This window comes from Epinephelus fuscoguttatus, linkage group LG18, assembly GCF_011397635.1.
Source record: "Epinephelus fuscoguttatus linkage group LG18, E.fuscoguttatus.final_Chr_v1".
Classification (NCBI taxonomy): Eukaryota; Metazoa; Chordata; class Actinopteri; order Perciformes; family Serranidae; genus Epinephelus; species Epinephelus fuscoguttatus.
In genome coordinates, this window is record NC_064769.1 from 2,235,179 (window position 1) to 2,253,127 (window position 17,949).

At 42.0% G+C, this 17,949-nt stretch overlaps 1 protein-coding gene across 5 annotated transcripts in view; it reads right to left on the reverse strand.

Moving 5' to 3' along the window:
• Nucleotides 1-252: 252 nt before the first annotated feature.
• dennd1a (DENN/MADD domain containing 1A) overlaps nucleotides 253-17,949 on the reverse strand; it is a 218,052-nt gene continuing 200,355 nt past the window's right edge. For 3 of the 5 annotated variants that reach the window (XM_049604000.1, XM_049603999.1, XM_049603998.1), the window contains 4 exons: nucleotides 13,313-13,377; nucleotides 9,344-9,481; nucleotides 6,702-6,948; nucleotides 253-3,147 (listed from right to left, as the gene is read on the reverse strand). In XM_049604000.1, the coding sequence (XP_049459957.1) occupies nucleotides 2,095-3,147; nucleotides 6,702-6,948; nucleotides 9,344-9,481; nucleotides 13,313-13,377 (1,503 nt within the window). In that variant the 3' untranslated portion in view covers nucleotides 253-2,094. Of the gene's footprint in view, nucleotides 3,148-6,701; nucleotides 6,949-9,343; nucleotides 9,482-13,312; nucleotides 13,378-17,949 lie in introns of those variants that run through there. The other 2 variants (XM_049604001.1, XM_049604002.1) reach the window with 2 other exon arrangements.

The following is a 17,949-nucleotide window of genomic DNA, read 5'->3' on the forward strand; positions in this document are numbered from 1 at the left end:
TGAGCGACCAACAGCAGAGTCAAACAAACTGTGGGCTGACAAAATTCACTATGTCACAAGTCATTATGTCACTATAACCAATCAAAGAAAGTTTTGGTCAACTGAAATTCACCTACTCTTCAACCAATCCATTGGTTGGATGGGGAAAACAAATCTCCACATTATCTCTAGGTTAACTAACTCACTACAGTGCAGTGAGTGCCCTCTACCTAGTAGCGTAGTGTTTCCACTAAAACATTTTTTTCCTGTCACAGAACTCGACATCAACACTTGCCCAGGGCAAGTAAACTGTGTTCAGGCAAGTGGAACGCGATAAGTGAAAAATAACTGTGATGTCCACTGTAATATCTGAAAATAAATGGCACACTGTATCACTGGGAGCATCCAGGTGAGCTGTGAGTGCAAGTCCGCCTCACCACTAAACGTTAGGACTGATGAAAAATCTGTCACAAAGAAAAATCTTGCTTTGCCAGGGGGCTACTTTAGCAAAATGACAGGAGGCCAGGGGCAATTTGCTGCAGCTCAGGGCGCAGGGGTATTTTAATGATTTTAAGACATCCGGGGCTTAGCCTGTATCTCTGTCAATGGGTTCAGGGAATCTTCTCCTGGCACTTTTTTTTTTAAATAAACAAACTCAATTTTGATGTTTTTTTGTTGTTGTTGTTTTCTTTAAATCTACTTTGGCACCTCATTTATAAGAGATTTCCTTTCCTTTTAATTACAATGTTTTGGTGCCATGGAATAAACTACCAAATCTATCATAAGAACCATACTGAACTATACCTCCTGGTATATAAGGCTAATTGTTTTAACATTTTCACTTACATAAAACAGTTATCATTAGCTTTTAATCATTTGAGCTTATTATCTACTACCCTAGTAACATTAGTCTGCTCCTTATCTGGACTGATCAGCTAATTAGCAGACTAACTAGCGAACTAGGTTAGACCACCCAACTCTGTGTTTTTATTTAACTATACCACCTGGAGTACTGCGCTTATCATTTTAGGATTTTCATTTCACTTACATGAAGCGGTTGGCATTAGCTTTTCTATGCTGCACTTATTACATCACATTAATTACAAACTGAAAAATCGGTCGATCAAACTGAAAATCGGCAGATTCTGGTGAACAACCAGTGCATCTCTATTACTTACATTAAAAGTACAAAAAGAAATTCCTAATGTGATTCCATTTATTTTCACTGAGAATTAGAAGATGACTGGAGGGGCTCCTGGCACCTTAACAGGGCCAGATTTGAACTATGGGTGGTGAATTGAGTATCACTGCTATATAGACAGTAACTCTGGGTTTGATAATGTCACATACAAGGTGTCTTTGTAATGATGTATGTGAGACAGAGACTTACTATTTTAGCTCAGAGGCTAACATTAGCTATCCTGCCGCTCAAATAAGGGCTCCGGTGTGACCGTATCCCTTTCGGGAGCTCTGTTATCTAGCCTTGAACTGCAGTGTCTTTTAGAGACTTAATAAAATACATCCATTATGATAAATCCAACACTGAATGTCTTCTGTGATTATATACCCATCTTCTAATTAAAAATGAGAGATGAAACAAGTTAAACTTGGGGTAAAACACTGCACTCTTTAATTTCACCAGCTGTCCAATCACAGTGGAGAGGGGGCAGGGTAAAGACCACAAAAACTAACCGTCACAGAGGATACAAGTGCTGAACAACAACAACTGCTGTTATAACCTGCGAAAAGAAACGTGTTGGTGGACGCATGGCCTTATTAAAGTAACACCAGCAACAATCTGACCAAGGAGAATTTGGTCAGACAAGAGCATATCGACCAACCGACTGCAGGTGACAGTCCTATGTCACATTGCTTTAATCAAGTCCACAAAGTACACTTAATATTACCCTGCATGGGAAATAACCCAAGCCTAATCAGCAAATGTTTACTTCCTCAGTTTACGATGAAGAATTCTTCTGCAATTGTGAGTTGCATAAGCAGAGTAGCGTGTCTTATTGTTAATGTAGTATTCATTGCAATAGAAGGTCCTGATACAGCAGTGAGGGACATTTGGGTAGTGACAGAGAGGGGCACCTCAGTACATATTCACAGGTTTTAGTCAAATGTTTCCCACCTCCTTCGAAGGTCCTCCACCTTCTTTTTCTGGGGAGTAGCTGGCTTGGCCATATTTAGCAGATCCCCAAAAGGATCCTGAGTCTTCTGGCTGTCTCCCTCAGCACAAAGTGGCTTTGTCAGGATGTTCATGGCTGTACTGGGGACAGATGTGGAGTCTGCCAGACTGCTAAGAGCGACATTGCTGGCAGAGGAGTGAGGCAGGGGGACGACTGAGGAGGGGAAGGCTGATTGGAGCAGTCCATAGCTGGGTGGCAGAGTTGAACTGCCTGGGGAATGCTGTCTGTAGAGCCCTGGTAGCGTAGAAAAGGATTGCGGTTGGGCTGGAGTGTGTAAAAAGGGGCCTGGTGGAGGCCCGTAGACTGCACTGAAAGGATTCCCACTCACAGTCGGTGAGTAACGCATTTGGGGGGAGGTGTGCTGAAGAGACTGGGCAAAAGGGTTGAGTGATATCTGGGGATGCAGTGGGAAAGGAGGCAAGCCCTGTGGGTAAGACCTGGGCGGTAGTGTTGGTTTGCAAGAAGATGAAGACACACCAATATCAATGCCGTCACTGAATGAAGTGGAGCTGGTGGGTACTGAGCTGTTAAGGGGGTCCAGAAGGCTAATCAGATCTATACTGTCCTCAGCAGCCTTGGTGGGCTTCAGCAGGTCTCTATCTATGGTCATGCTTAAAGCTTGCCTAAACTCTTGTCTGCCTGATGTAGTCCCTCCCTCACCAGCTCCTACTGGTTTAGAGCGCAACTGGGCTGTGGGGGGTGCTAGCACAGTACCAAGCTCAGGCGTCTTCCTTCCATGGGGACGTGGAATTGTGATTACCGGAAGGGTGGAAGGGTCCAAAGAGTCGGGGCCTGGGCCAGAGCTTTCACGGCTCGGAGAGTGGGCTTCCATCAGCGCAGGATGTTGGACAGGAGTAGTCACACAAATAGGCAAGGCTGTTTCGTGTTGCCCTGTACTCCACAGCTTGTTGTAAGGGTTGGAGAGCTTGAGGCCTGGAAGTGTTCGTGAGTGTTCACCCACATTCAGGTCCATCCGCTGCAAACAGAAGAAAATTTCAGAAAAGACCACACCAGAGGTTTTTCCAAATCAGCCCAGTAAATCCTATGAGCTTATATAAATAAGAAAATAATACACTTCATAATAATAATAATAATAATAAACTTATATTACTGATAACCTTTTCCTAATTCATGGGCTTTTCCTATATTTCAGGGGCCCACTGGTTTTAGTTCATTTCAGTATAATATCAGGATCAACCCACAGGATCAACATAGCTAATGCATCAGTGTTAAACAACAAAGGGGCAACAGGTTATGATTTGTTTGTTTATTTCATGATTTATTTGGCTATCCAAAGTTCTGTATCGTAGGCAACAGGACTTGCTTACGTTTCTTGAGGAAGTTTCACTTCTCATCCAAGAAGCTTGAAACGTCTTCAAGAAACGCAAGTCCAGTTGCCTACGATATAGCACTTATGATTACCATTACCCACACAAATAGTTCGGCAAGCAACACACAAAACAGTCCTGCACACTAGCTTGTTGTTTTGTGTAAGCTTCGTCTACACAGTACCACAGACCAGATGCAATATATATCATGTAGGCTACATCTGACTGTCTCAATTTATTTTGCGATCAGTGAAATCAGTCTGTTGACAGTTGCTTTGGTGGAATATGTGTGATGCCAACAAATTAACAGCCCTATCAGTACGTTGTGTCATCTTCTGGTGTCATATGATCATACATGAAGATTTACAGTGAAGTATTCAGGCCTCTCTCCGTTCCTTTGTCCTTTTCTGACCATTCATTATTTAACTCAAATGTTGATTGTCATAATATGTTTCATTTTGCAATGCAAAGTTTGTTACAACGACCCTTGATGTGGACTTATTAACGATTAACATAATTAACAGCTCAGAACACCTGTGAAGTGGAGTGATACACGTAGAGTTAGAAGTGCCAGTGCTGTTATACTGTATATCAGCACTTGTGGAATGCCTCCTGTCCAATAAAAATGCTTGGGCGGGGCTAACTGTTGTATAAAGTTACCTGACTTTAGTGTTTGTGTTAAAAGTTGTTGAGTGATCTGTAAATTTGACAACAGAACTTCAGAATTCAGCTGCCACGTAGCACAGCATTCATAAACTCAACAGGAAATAAACATAAACATCAGACATGAATGTTGTAAGATATCAATTTGACACAGTTGTCCTTAAGGGTTTATGAAAATTATTCATCTGACTTCAGGGTAGATGACAGACATAGAGGAATTTGTCAGCTCAGGCAGGAAACCATAAGTGGCCTTGAGCGTATCAACAAGATCATGCTCCCAGGCAGAATGAAGCTGTGGTGCCTTCATATTGGGCTATTACCCCGGCTGATGTGGCCTCTGACCATCTACGAGGTCCCAATCTCGAAAAACTAGAGAGGTTGATCAGCTCATTTGCCAAAAAGTGGCTGGGACTCCTGAGATGCTTTAGCAACATCGGGCTGTATGGAAGAGGCATACTTGAGCTTCCCGTGTCCAGCCTTGCAGAGGAGTTCAAATGCTCCAAGGTAAGGTTGGAAATGACACTTAGGGAATCCCGTGACCCCTGCGTAGCCCAAGCAGCTCCTACTCTTGTGACTGGAAGGAAATGGACCCCAGCTGCAGCTACTCAGCAGACGAAGTCAGATCTCAGGCACAGAGACATTGTTGGCCTTGTGCAACAGGAGAGGGGAGGCCTCGGTCTTGGAGAGAGCAGACCATCCTGGCATAAGGCAGCACCAGCTCAACGCCGAGCTCTGGTTGTTGAGGAGGTGCGGCGACAAGAGCAGGCAGCAAGATGTGCAAAGGCTGTCTCACAATCGAAACAAGGTCAGTGGATGAGATGGGAGGGAGTTGAGAGGAGGAAATTCTCTTGGAGGGAGCTGCTGGGCATGGAAGCATTTCACATCAGCTTCATCTTACGAGCTACGTATGATATCCTGCCTTCCCCCTCTAACCTCAACCAATGGTACGGAGAAGACGCCACCTGTCCCCTCTGTCCATCCCCAGCAAACCTCAAGCACATTTTGGTTTGTAAAACAAGCCTGTCACAGGGTCGTTACACCTGGCGGCACAACCACGTCCTAAAGTGCCTAGCAGCTGCTCTGGAGACCAGGCAGACAAAAATCAATGCCCTGCATCCTCCATCATTCCATCCAGCATCTGCTAGTGTTCGTCCGTGAAGGTGCAAAGCCAGCCACAGCCCCTACAACATCGGACATCGGTCAGCTCGGAGGTGCACGAGACTGGAAGTTGGTGGCAGATCTGAATCAAAGGCTCTGCTTCCCATCTGAGATTGCCACAACGAACCTCAGACCAGATCTCATCCTCTGGTCCTCCTCACTCCACTCTGTGTACATCATAGAGCTTACTGTTCCCTGGGAGGATGCTGTGGAGGAGACCTTTGAGCGCAAGAGCCTTAAGTACATGGAGCTGGCGGCCGATGCTGAACGGCGCGGCTGGAAAGCTAAGATTCGCCCAGTGGAAGTCGGTTGCAGAGGTTTCGTGAGCAAGTCAACCATCAGGCTACTTAGGGACCTTGGGATTCGAGGCCAAGCCCAACGGCAGACCATCAAAACCCTCTCAGGATCAGCAGAGCAAGCAAGCCAATGGCTGTGGGTGAAGAGGCGAGACACCTCCTGGGCCCCAAAGTAACACCAGTGGCTTAGAAGGGTTGAAAGCAGAGGGGGGCACACCTGGGACGCCAGGCGATGCCGATGAGCCCTCTGGAGGTGTAGTGGGCCCATCATCATTGAAACACCAGTGAAGGAGGGTGCCCACCTGATGACCCCAATGAAGCTTCCAACCCGCCTCCACACACACACACACACACACACACACACACACACACACACACACACACACACACACACACACACACACACACACACACACCACAGCTTTGCAATCACTCTGATGGATACGTCGTCGCCACTCAAACCTCAGGTTTACAAGCTTAATCTAGGGATTGTTTCATCTAGTCCTAAAACAGAACTGTGCTAACTATGTTCACTATCATTGGATTATCAGGGTTGGAAGACCGACATATTAGTTAGTAAACACAAAGTAAAGGAGTAGTGAGACTTTCACAAGAAAATGTCAGACAGTGATTACCATGATGAGGAGCTTCGATGAGACAACAATCACCCTTTGAAAACTGAAAAGTGAATGTTAAGGTGGGGGTACTACCTGGCCATTTCACTCTCACTTAGCAATGATGGAATGTTGAAGCAGATTTTAATATGAAACCACTGCCAAGAGTAATGGTGCAAATGCAGGAGATAAAGAAAATGGGCAATGAGTCCAGAATACATTATGATCTCAAGAGCATGTGCAACACAACAAAATGACCAAATACTTGATGGAGGAAAATTTAACAGTGGTGTTAGATGAAGATTTGGTCACCAACAATTCTCTGGAATCAGTGATATGGTGTTTTGCTCTGGTCAGAACAAAGTGTATTCAGTCACTGTAAACCTCTGGACCAAATGTTGTCTTTTTGAAAACATCACTATAATGACAGTATTAGACAACCTCTGGCTGCAGAGCATTTAGACCTCTAACCTGGTAGGTGAACTTGGCTTGGGGCTCCTCCGAGCTTTTGGGAGTCCTCAGGTCCTCGAGACTTTTAGCCAATGTGACTGGTTGGCTGTCAGGCTCATCCTGGCAGCCAAAGATGTCCCCCAGCAGGTTGATATTGGAGAACTTCTCATTAACTGGGCTGGGAGGGGCAGTGTGACTTTCTGCACCAAAACCAGGACCGTCCCCCTCTATCAAATCAACCTCCTTCAGGGAGCGGTACGGCTGTGGCCTGCATGGGACAGAGATTGATTTATGGTTATTAATTTCTGTTCATGCATACATTATACCAAACCGATAAAAGGACTGTTGACCTCATACCCTACATAAACTTGTAGCTACATTTCTATTCCTAAGAGTCAGAGGTCTGAGTGATGAACATGCTGTGCTTATTCCTACACTCCCTCTAACTTTCTGTCTCTCTGAGTCTTACTGTCAACAAATCTCATGAAATCCATCATATCCTTATTATGATGAACAAGGGAAGTGTAGTTTATTTGAAGCCAAATAACAACCACAGTCCATAACAAATGCACTGTCTACGTGTATTTGAGTAATGTTTGCTAAAAACTTAGTGCAGCTGTTTTAAGAAAATATTTGATCTTTTCTTTTTCTTTTAAATGAAAAATCTGTGAGCTGTATTGCTTCACTAGGAATGAATGGGCTTGGGGCTGAGTGGTACACATGGGGTATGGAGGGTGGAAAGTATTGCATTGTTGTTTTTGGTCTTTAATGGGATTAGCTGACATATAGAGAAGTGAAAAACGTTCTCCTTTTCCCCTGTTGAGATACTTCTATTCTTGAAAAGTCAAAAAAGTGCGTAAAAGGACATTACTATATAGCTAAGAAACTAATGAAGATTTCACTGTAGCTGCCCACTCACTGTTTTCAGAACAGTCAACTTTGAGAATGGCCACAGAGACAGTCTCTATTGAAATGAAAATGACTATGAAAAGTATTGTAGTGATGAATGTTATCCATGGCAAAAAATGTCCAAGTAAGTCATTGAGATGTACTGACAGTCTATGATTAGAACAAGTTATGGAACAAACCTCATCCATACTGATGCTTGACACTGTTCTTCATGTCAGTTGTGTATTTATTTGCTAATAATATGCAGTAGACAATGTTCTCAAAACCTGTTTGTTTAGCCGATGATATAGATACAATTTTCTGCCATGACAGAAGTAATTTTATGTCACAACATAATGTAATAGTAATGTGTTGCCAAAGTAATGCATTAGAGTTATATATTGTGTTCTCACAGTAAAAAAGTAATATAACACGTTACCAACAGGATTTTGGGTAATATTATTACATTTACAGCTTCACATTACCAGCCAAAATAAACTGTGTTCATTTTGCATTTTTTTACAATTATCTCGGACTGCAGCCCGAGCTGCGCTCTAGTGTGCTCACCTGTGTCTGTGTGTGTGTCTGTGTGTGTGCTTTGGGGCAGAGCTCCGCTGTGTGCGATACAGAGAGCAGAGGAGAATTGTAAACATGCGACGATGTAGTGACAGAAATTACATGCCGTTGTATAAATAAGACAAATAACATAAGGCTATTTAGTTTGTTTAATGAAAGGACAAGGCATAGACCTGTTCTATAGGAAAGGTAACCTTAAATGACTTCTGATGTGATCTGGCGCTATAGAGAAAATAAAATTAAATACAATTAACTTGACCCTCAAGGGGCGGCGGGGGTTGCTGTAGGGGGCCATTATTCCCCCCTAATATAATGGTAGGGGAAGAAATACTGGCATGTGTGTGACAATCATGTGTTGTATATACTTAGCATTGAAATCAAAGTTAGTGGTGTAGTAAGAAGAAATATCAATAGTAAAATTTAAAGTTAAAAGATTGTTGATGGATTGGCATATATATATATATATATATATATATATATATATGTGTGTGTCTCTGCTCCATATTGAAGCTTCCATTTTAATGGCCATGTGTCCCACATTTTGTTGACTTTTCTGACAAATGTTTAAATTTTTTCTTGAAGTATTCATGGGTAAATAAAATTTCTGATTCAAAGTTTCTAGTAAAACCTACTAAGCAGCTCTTTTAGCCTGCTTGAGGTCATTCTAGGTCTTAAAGTATTATGTGAGGTTATTTTTGTTCAAAAACAATTGATATCACCGCTGTAAACAATTTAAAGATCCGCAGATTCTGTTTGGCCTGGTAATTAGTAACACATTACTCTACACAGAGAGTGATAGTGTTAAGTAACTTATTCCTAATAGATCACACTTTGAGAGAAACTTCCGACGACAGCAATAAACATGATAAAGCAAACTGTTGAGAGACCATTTCCAGTTATGCTGAGAATGGCTGTTTTTGGCTAATCCAGTGAAGTGAATCAGAAAACTTCATCTTAAACATTTGCCATAAAGCAGTCCTGCTCATTAATTTAGAACATTGCTTGCAAAGTGCTTTATGGAAATCATAATAAGTCTCTTAACCTTCTAATTAAAACTTAATACCAGGATTTTCCTACGCAATACCTATAATGTCCTCCATGTAAAGTTTTAAAGCACACGTACACACATTTCATACAAAAGAAAAGACATGAGTTCAGAAATTAGTCAACAGAGCAAAGCTAACAAGAGAGATGCATACAAAGGCGACCACTCAAAAGGGACGGAGAAGAGAAAGCTGTCAGGAAACCCAGAGATGGAGTCATCATCATACTGGAGCTCGTCTCCGGACGAATCCTCTGACAGAAAGACTGTGTAGTGACGAGTAGGACGGATAGAACTACAAAGAGGAGAAGGAAGACAACAGGAAATTTACAGATCATTATATGTATGTTAATGAGGTCAATAAAAAAGATCAGGAATGAATAGGACAAGGAAGAAGAAGAAAGAAGAAAGGGGCAGTTTAGGATTAGTAATCCTAAAAGGATCAGTTTTTATTGTGATCTACACAAAGTATAGTAGGATTAGCGTCTCACTCTTATGTTACATTACACTCTTATGTTACATTACACTTACACTTTATTTGAATGAGCCTATAAAAAGCTGTGACCAGCTAGTTTAAGAGGAAATTAGACCACAACGGCATGAATGAACACACCAATTAACAAAATCTGTTTATCTGCAAAAACAAATCCAAAAACTTTGAATGTCTGTGTGACTGTATTTGGGAACTGAAGGGAGTCTGTCCCACTGAAACAGTACAGAGCTGTCTCCTTTAGCTTTCACTCTAATGTAGGCTACTTTACATACAAGCTGCATTTTAAGGTCCAGACACACCAAACCCACTTCAGAGAACTCGCGTCAACAAAAGCCAACTGCTGCGTTGCCTCCTGAGGCCTGTGCCTTAGCCAAAACATTTTACATGAACACACTGCAAAGACTACAGCTGACCTCAAATCAGCATGTATGTTCTGCTCTGCTCTACTGCATACCACTATCTCGGCGTCTTCTCTGGAGCCTTTGTGCTCCACGGTCTCACAGGTTAACTCATATCGCAGCGGTGCCTGGACGGTGTGACGTGTGTGGTTGTGCTGCTGCCGCCGTGGTCCTGCCTGATGCTGCCTAATGCTGCTATTATTGGTCATACTTTTACTGTCATTATACACATATGATTATTGTCACATACATATACTATCATATATTAATATATACCTACAACACATTGTATCACAATAGCTGTAATTATTATTGTAATATTATTACTTATATTAATGTTGTTGTAAGCTATTATCATTAGTGATGTCATGAGAACCGATACTCGAGAAACCTTTCGATTCCATGATGAAAAAAACCCAAACTGCGATACTCATTTTTTTGAAAAACTGGAAGAACCGATACTAGCGTAAGAATCGGTGCTATGACTCTTCCGGAACTGATGGGGGCAGTATACGCCACATAGCGTTACAGTCCATACTAGGGCTGGGCGGTATACCGGTTTGTACCGAAAACTGGTATTTATTTTTGTTTTGATATTAATTTTTGATATACCGCAATACCAGTGAATAGCCCAAACAACGTCCGGAATGTGCATGGCGGAAAAGTGTTTCAGCGGGGACCCATTTCACTGCTGCACACCACAGGCGTGCTAGAGCTGGCGAGAGTGAGAGCATAGAGAAAAGTTTAGAGGCGAGAATGGTTGCCGGAGAGAGTCCTGAAAGCGAAGCAACTGTACACGTTGCTGAAGAAGAACACGATGACCCAGAAGAACTCATACCAAAAAGAGCAGTGTTTCCCCTATGTGAAACTAGCAGTGGCACACCACCGTTTAAAGTTCTCCTCTGCTGTCTGTATCACACACACACACACACACACACACACACAAACACACACACACTCGAGCACGGCTCGGGCTGCATTTTCCTGACCGAAGATGACCCAAGTCAGAGATAACCGAGCACGGCACTAATAGCGCAGAGCCTGTGTTGCGTTCAGGCAAACACGTAAATAACAAATTCCAGCACTTGAATAGGCCATATGGCATACCTACACGTGAAAGGATGGCAGAAGCAAGTGCTTGAAAGTAAGCTGGTATGGTCCGGTACTGCGTACCTCTAAAAGATTCAGGGGCGGCATGCAGTACCAGGAAGTAGAGAGTGCGGTTGCCTGCTAAAGCCCAAATTCAGAACCAGTCACAGCCGCACTTTAGGCCAGAAAATAGATCTGCTAGCAATATATGCACTTTGAAACACCACTTTGTTGGTTTATTAATTGCTTTTAACTCGTTGCTACTTTGCTTTTTAAAAATGCATGAAGCAAGGAGAGGTGAACAATATGAAGCAATGAAGGTTTTGGTAATAGTACTGGCAAGAATTTAAAACTACTTTCAATGCTGTATATAAGTAATATCAATCTGTTGATAGAAATGTTATACTATATGCAAATATTTTAATAAAGTATTTCTTGTTTATGTACATGGGATCTCAGTATTTTTTTTTTTTTTTTACCTAGGTATCGACTCTGATATCGAGAATCATGTAATTTACTGGTATCGGCACAGACTACTGAATTTTTGGTATCGTGACATCCCTAGTAAAGTTTTAAAGCACACGTACACACATTTCATACAAAAGAAAAGACATGAGTTCAGAAAAGCTCATTAATTAGTCAACAGAGCATGTGTTGGAACATGTGCAGAACGTGTCTCATTGTCTAGCTGGAATCAGCAGGGATGTCCCTGAAAAAGACGTCTGGATGGCAGCATATGTTGCTCCAAAACCTGTATGAACATGGTGCCTTTACAGATGTGCAAATAACCCATGATGCCATGGGCAATAACACACGTCCATACCATCAGAGATGCTCGCTTTGAACTTCGAGCTGGTAATAATCTGGATGGTCCTTTTCATCTTTAGCCCAGAGGACACGACATCCATGAATTCCAAAAACAATTTGAAATGTGGACTCATCAGACCACAGCACACCATTTTGTGTCAGTCCATCTCAGATGAGCCACAGAAGTCACATTAGTGACAGAAGTCGGCAGTGTTTCTCAATGTTGTTGATATGGCTTTTGCTTTGAGTCTAGACCTACAGTTTTAGATGCAGTGATGAACTGTGTTTACTGACAATAGCTTTCTAAAGTGTCCCTGGGCCCATGTAATAATATACTGTATACAGTCATGTACGTTTTTATTGCAGTATAGCCTGAGAGGTCAAAGGTCACAATCATTGGATTGTAGATGGTGGAACCCCTAAATTTCTTGCAATTGTGTGTTAATGCCCCTTTCATATCCAATCATGACACTATCACCCGTTACCAATGAACCAGTTTAACTGTGGAACACATGTTTTTTTTTTTCCCAGCATTCCACAACTTTCTCAGTCTTTTGTTTTTTTTTTTAATTTGGACATTAAATATCTTGTTTCTGTACTGACAATCATAGCATTCTGTTTATATTTATGTTTTACACAGCATTCAAACATTTTTGGAATCAGGGTTGTAATTGCGCACTTGGAATGACAGAAAACATTATTTCCACTAAAAAGGCATGGGAGTAAAATTTATAAAATAGGGTTACCTTTCTTAGGTCACTTCAATCAGACTTAAATATTTATATCACTGTGACTGCTATTTATTAACCTCTGTCAGTTTTAGGGACAGACCAATTGCTGGCCTAATAAATTGAACATATTCAATCATCTACTGATGGGTTAAAATCTGTGGTATGTTGTGTATAATGTACTTATTTTTATTTTTATTGTCTCACTTAAATAAAGCTGTTTTTACTGTGTTCTATTTGATAAAACCACAATACCATGAATGCTCCAAAATATCACAGAGATTGTAAGCATTGCTGTGTGGCTTCAAAACATTTACAGTGCACTTAATTGAATAATTCAGCAAGAAGAGGAACTGCTGAGTGTAGCATACCTGCTGATTACACTCACTCTTAAATAACTCACTAGTTGACAAGATCTGTTATACTCAGAAGATTAATATGAGTAGGATTTTCCATATCTTGCTCTCCTCTTAAAATTAAGAGTATTATATCTTAAGTTTTACCCTTGTACCTCAAAGTTCATGTGTTGGCTTTCTAAATACACAACACCATAACATCATAATTGAATTATGGACAGTGGGATATACTGTATATAATGCAGATAGGCTTACTGGTCAATGCTGCTTTCCAGACTCACATTGCTGCTTGGTCTCTTCAACAGCATTGGTGGCCGCGCCTGTGGAAGTGTAAAAATAACATGGAAAAACTAGCATTACCATCCTGTGGTTGTATGTCTCTGCACACCAGTCAAGTGTCTCTTACAGTTTGCATCTATGTCTGTCAAAATATGGATGCTTCGCACACATTGTCCCCCCCACAGCACAGAAGATCTATACAATCAGCACAGTTTCAAGGGGGGCACCCAAGATTAGAGTCACCAATTGACCTTTTTTATATAAGAAGACATTACATCATTATTATATTCCATTAGACATTTGTGTGAAATTTTGTCATAATTAGCATATAAATTCTTAAGTCAGTGACCTTGATCTTTGACAAACAAAATTTAATCAGTTCATTCTTGAGTCCAAGTGGAGGTTTGTACCAAATCTAAGGAAACTCCCTAAACGCCTTCTTGACATATTGCATTAACGAGAATGAGACTGGTCACATTGACCTTGACCTTTGACCTATGTACCCCAAAATCTAGCCATTTAATCGTTAAGTCCAAGTGAATGTTTGTGCCAAATTTGAGAAAAAATCCCTTGCGGTGTTCTTGAGATATCAGGTTCACAAAAATGAAACATACGAGGTCCCAGTGACCTTGACCTTTAACCTATTACCACTGAAATCCAATCAGTTCATCTTTGAGTCCAAGTGGACATTTGTGCCGAATTTGAGAAAATTCCCTTAAGGCATTTGACCCATGGCCACCAAAATCTAATCAATGTAGCAGTATGTCTGCGTGAACATTTGTGCCAAATTTGAAGAAATTCCCTCAAGGTGCTCTTGAGATGTTGCATTCATAAGAATGGGACAAGTGTACACATGGACAACAACCCAAAAACACAGTGCCTCCTGCCACAGCTATCGCTGGCACGGAGAAATAAGGAAAGGGAACATAACTTATTCAAAAATATCTACACCATCAAAAGGGAGACCCACCGGAATGTAAAGAGTTCCCTCCAGAACTGTTGGCATCCTTAATGAAGATAAGTAAGACAGGCTATGAAAAATGTCTTTCACTCAAATCTTCACAAAAATCTTTTCACTGAAGTTAAATTACTGAGAAAAATACGGAAAATGGATATTTTTCTCCAAAATGTATGCCTCAGTTAGTAGCCCCTTTTACACTGCCAGATTTTCCACGAAGGTTGGGGCGTTTTGCCAGCAAGCTGCGAGCGTTTAGACACACAGAGCCGGATTGGCGAATTGATCCGAGATGCCCAATTTTCCGCCTCGTAGGGTAGTCATACTGGCGGAACTCTTTCAGTTTAAAAAGACCAAGGTGGCCTACCGCAACGGGAAGGGCTGTTGAAGACTTGTGGAAGGAGCTGTCGATGACGCTGCACGTGCGACCCACTGGCAGTGGATAAACAGGAAACAGCTGATAGCAGGAATTAGCGAGCAGCTAGTAGCAAGAGGGAAACACAAACCTGACAGACACTGTACAGATGAGCACCTGGGGAGACAAGGAATTGTGCGCCCTCCTTGTCCTCACAAACGAAGAGGCCACTAACCATCAGATGACGGGGAAGGTGAAGAACGGGCTGACTTACAAGAGAATTGCCAAAGGACTGACCAGCTGCGGCTTCCCTCCCACGTCACTGTTTACGTCACACGCTGAGTTACAGGTTTTGTTACTTGCTCACACCCCCCCCATTGCCCCAAAAAAGGCGCATTCTGTAAAAACAAAAGTAGTAGGCCGCATTTTGCCGCACTCCCCAATTTTGTTTTCATACTGCCAATGCTGAAAGAAGACTGACTGGGCTTTTCTGCAAACAATTCCTGTTTAAAAAGGGCTTCAAAGTCTGCTGGAAAATCCTATGAATTTTAGATATAAGTTCAGTAAATTTGTCATATTTTACATATTTAAGTCTCTGTTGGTTAAGAACTCTTTAAGTGGTCAACTATGATTTCCTCTTTCACAGGCCGAATTCCCTCAATCATTCATCACTATAGAGAAGAACCAGGAACACAGTGATGATGTTCTACTAAAAGTTGATGAACTGCACAAATCAAGAAACAGATATTAATATATTTGAAAATACCCGTTTCCACTTTTATGGCAATAACAGAAGTTTAAAGTGATAGGAAATGACCCTACACACTGTGTGTTTTCTGTTTAAAAGATAGCAAGTACTCACCCATGTTTTACATGTTTACGTTTCCAGTATGATCTTGACATTTATGTGGTTTGTTTCCATGATGAAACAAAAGTGCATATTTGATGGATTCTGCGTGGACAGGGAGCTCTTGTGAATAATCAGATGCTTACTTTCTGTTAGTACACAGGGTCATTATTTTCCAATTGGGAGAATATTGTATCATGGGAATGAACAATAATGACTTATTACTAATGACTTATAATGACTTATTTAGTACTGGACCTTTTTCTAGTTGACCTATTACGTCACTGACCAAACAATCAACAAACAAGTTAGCTACAGCACCAAACTGGTACCATGGAGGACAACTTTAAAGCTTTGCACATTTCATCCATCCAAAAATGCATGGCTCTGGATGTGGATTTTGCCATGTTGTTACTGGCTTCAGTCCAAAACACACCGGCGGCGTCACATGATGGAGGCGTCATTGACCCAAGTCAAGTGCCGCCTCCAACACACACAGAAAGCGTCGCACTGCAGGGCGTCAACTGGAATTCTGTTGCACACTCCACTCCGCTAGGTGGCGGTAATGTGACTAGCTGGTTGCCAACAGCCAATTAGAACAAAAGACGAGGAAGAAGATGCAGGAAGAGAAAGAAAGCACACAATGCAGGACAACCAAGACAACCAGACAACGACGGTACCAGTGTGAGTTGCTTATTATTGTTGTCTATATGTTATTAATGAAATAATTAATAATTGAAACACTAAATTAATTATCTGAGCAATGAGTTCTTCTTCTCTGCTCTTTAACAGAGCTGCTACTACTGGAGCTGGGAAGTACAAAATAGGCTTTTCTCTGAAAAAGAAGTGCTTTTTCAAGGGTGGCGACGCTGGAAAATAGTGAGAAGAGCCGTGGCGCGTCACGTCGACGCGGGTCAACACGCCGCCGGTGTGGGTTTGTAAATAGGGAATAATGGGGACGTCTGTTTTGACGCGCGTCATATGGCGCCAGTGTGTTTTGGCCTTTCTTCTTCTGTTAGGCATTTATTGCTATTCGCTAGGGTTGGGTCGGCATGAGAAAAAAAAAAAAAGGTCCGTTTTTTGTGAAAAACCGCATCAAGTCGGTAATACCGGATTTTCACCACTTGGGGGCGCAATTGACTCATTTAAAATAAAAAACGACCATAGGACAACAGAGTGACAGTAACACTTTGTTTCTTTTATTTCTTACAAATAAATTTGAAGGTTTAGCTTACTCAGTGCAAACAAGGGTTGCCTCTTTCGTCTGGCTTGTTTGTCCGCCATTATCGACTCCCCGTCACTGTTAAAAAAAACTCCAGGCTACAGCAGAGGCCTCGGCGCATGCGCACTCGCACCCCTTAGTTCAGTCCCCGCCCCACCCCTACCCCCCTCTCTCCTGCTCGCTGTGGGCTTGGCGAAGAGGCAGACAGGTGCTCACAGACTCAGGCGTACTATAAGCGAAGCGGAATCCGCGAGGAATGTCCGCAGTCATTCGGGCTTCTATAGTCGAGCGCACTTCCGCGTTGTAGTTTCCTGTAAAAATGTCCATGAAAAATCCCTGCGATGTGAAAAATACATGCCGAGCAGTCTTTTGTGTGACACTGGTGCACGGAGTGGAGTCCGCGCGGTCGTAAAATCTGAGCTTTGCACGCACAGGGCTTGCAGATGTCCGCTTTTAGTCCTCCGTGGAGTCCGCTCCACATACGTTCCACCCGAGTAGGCTGTAAAATGACGTATGTGGTCTGGTCAGTCTGAAAAAAAAAAAAAAAACCTTCCGGGTCGTATAGCAGGAATCTGATTAAAGGGGGTGGTTTATTCCGTTTGTCATTCTGAATGAAAGAATTTTGTGTGCATGTAAACGTTCATTCCTCTTTAAGTTCATTCCGGTCTTTCTGTGCGTACTCATTTCCTTGTCCTTCCTGGTCTTCTATCTCCCTTCTTCGACCTTCTACCTCTCTTCTCCTCCTCAACAGATGAAGCATTAGCAGAACAAGGTTGTTGTCGTACTGCTGCTTCAAGAATATAAGCAAAACAATTCCGAAAAAGGCACTAAGAACGTCGTCGCCAAGCATCTTGTTATCCGGAGCGAGGACTACAGTGTTTTCTTCTGGTAAACGTAAACACGCAACATTCGCCCCGCCCCCTATCCAAAAAACCTTCCTTGCCCCAAACCTTGCGCAGACCCGAATAAAGGTGATTAAACTGGTCTCCCGTGTAAACCCTCAATCGGAATGAATATTTCTCATGTAAACTACCTGAAAAAACTTTAATTCCGAATGATTTCATTCAGATTTATTTCATTCCAAATGAGAAGCAATAAATCCATTTTCTCTGATGTCACGTAAACGTACTGACTGTTCAATTGGCCCAGTGCAGAAATGAAAAAAGAACAAAACAAAAATAAAGTCAGTCCATCACGCTATTTTTATCTAATCCTGTAAATTAACAACCTGATC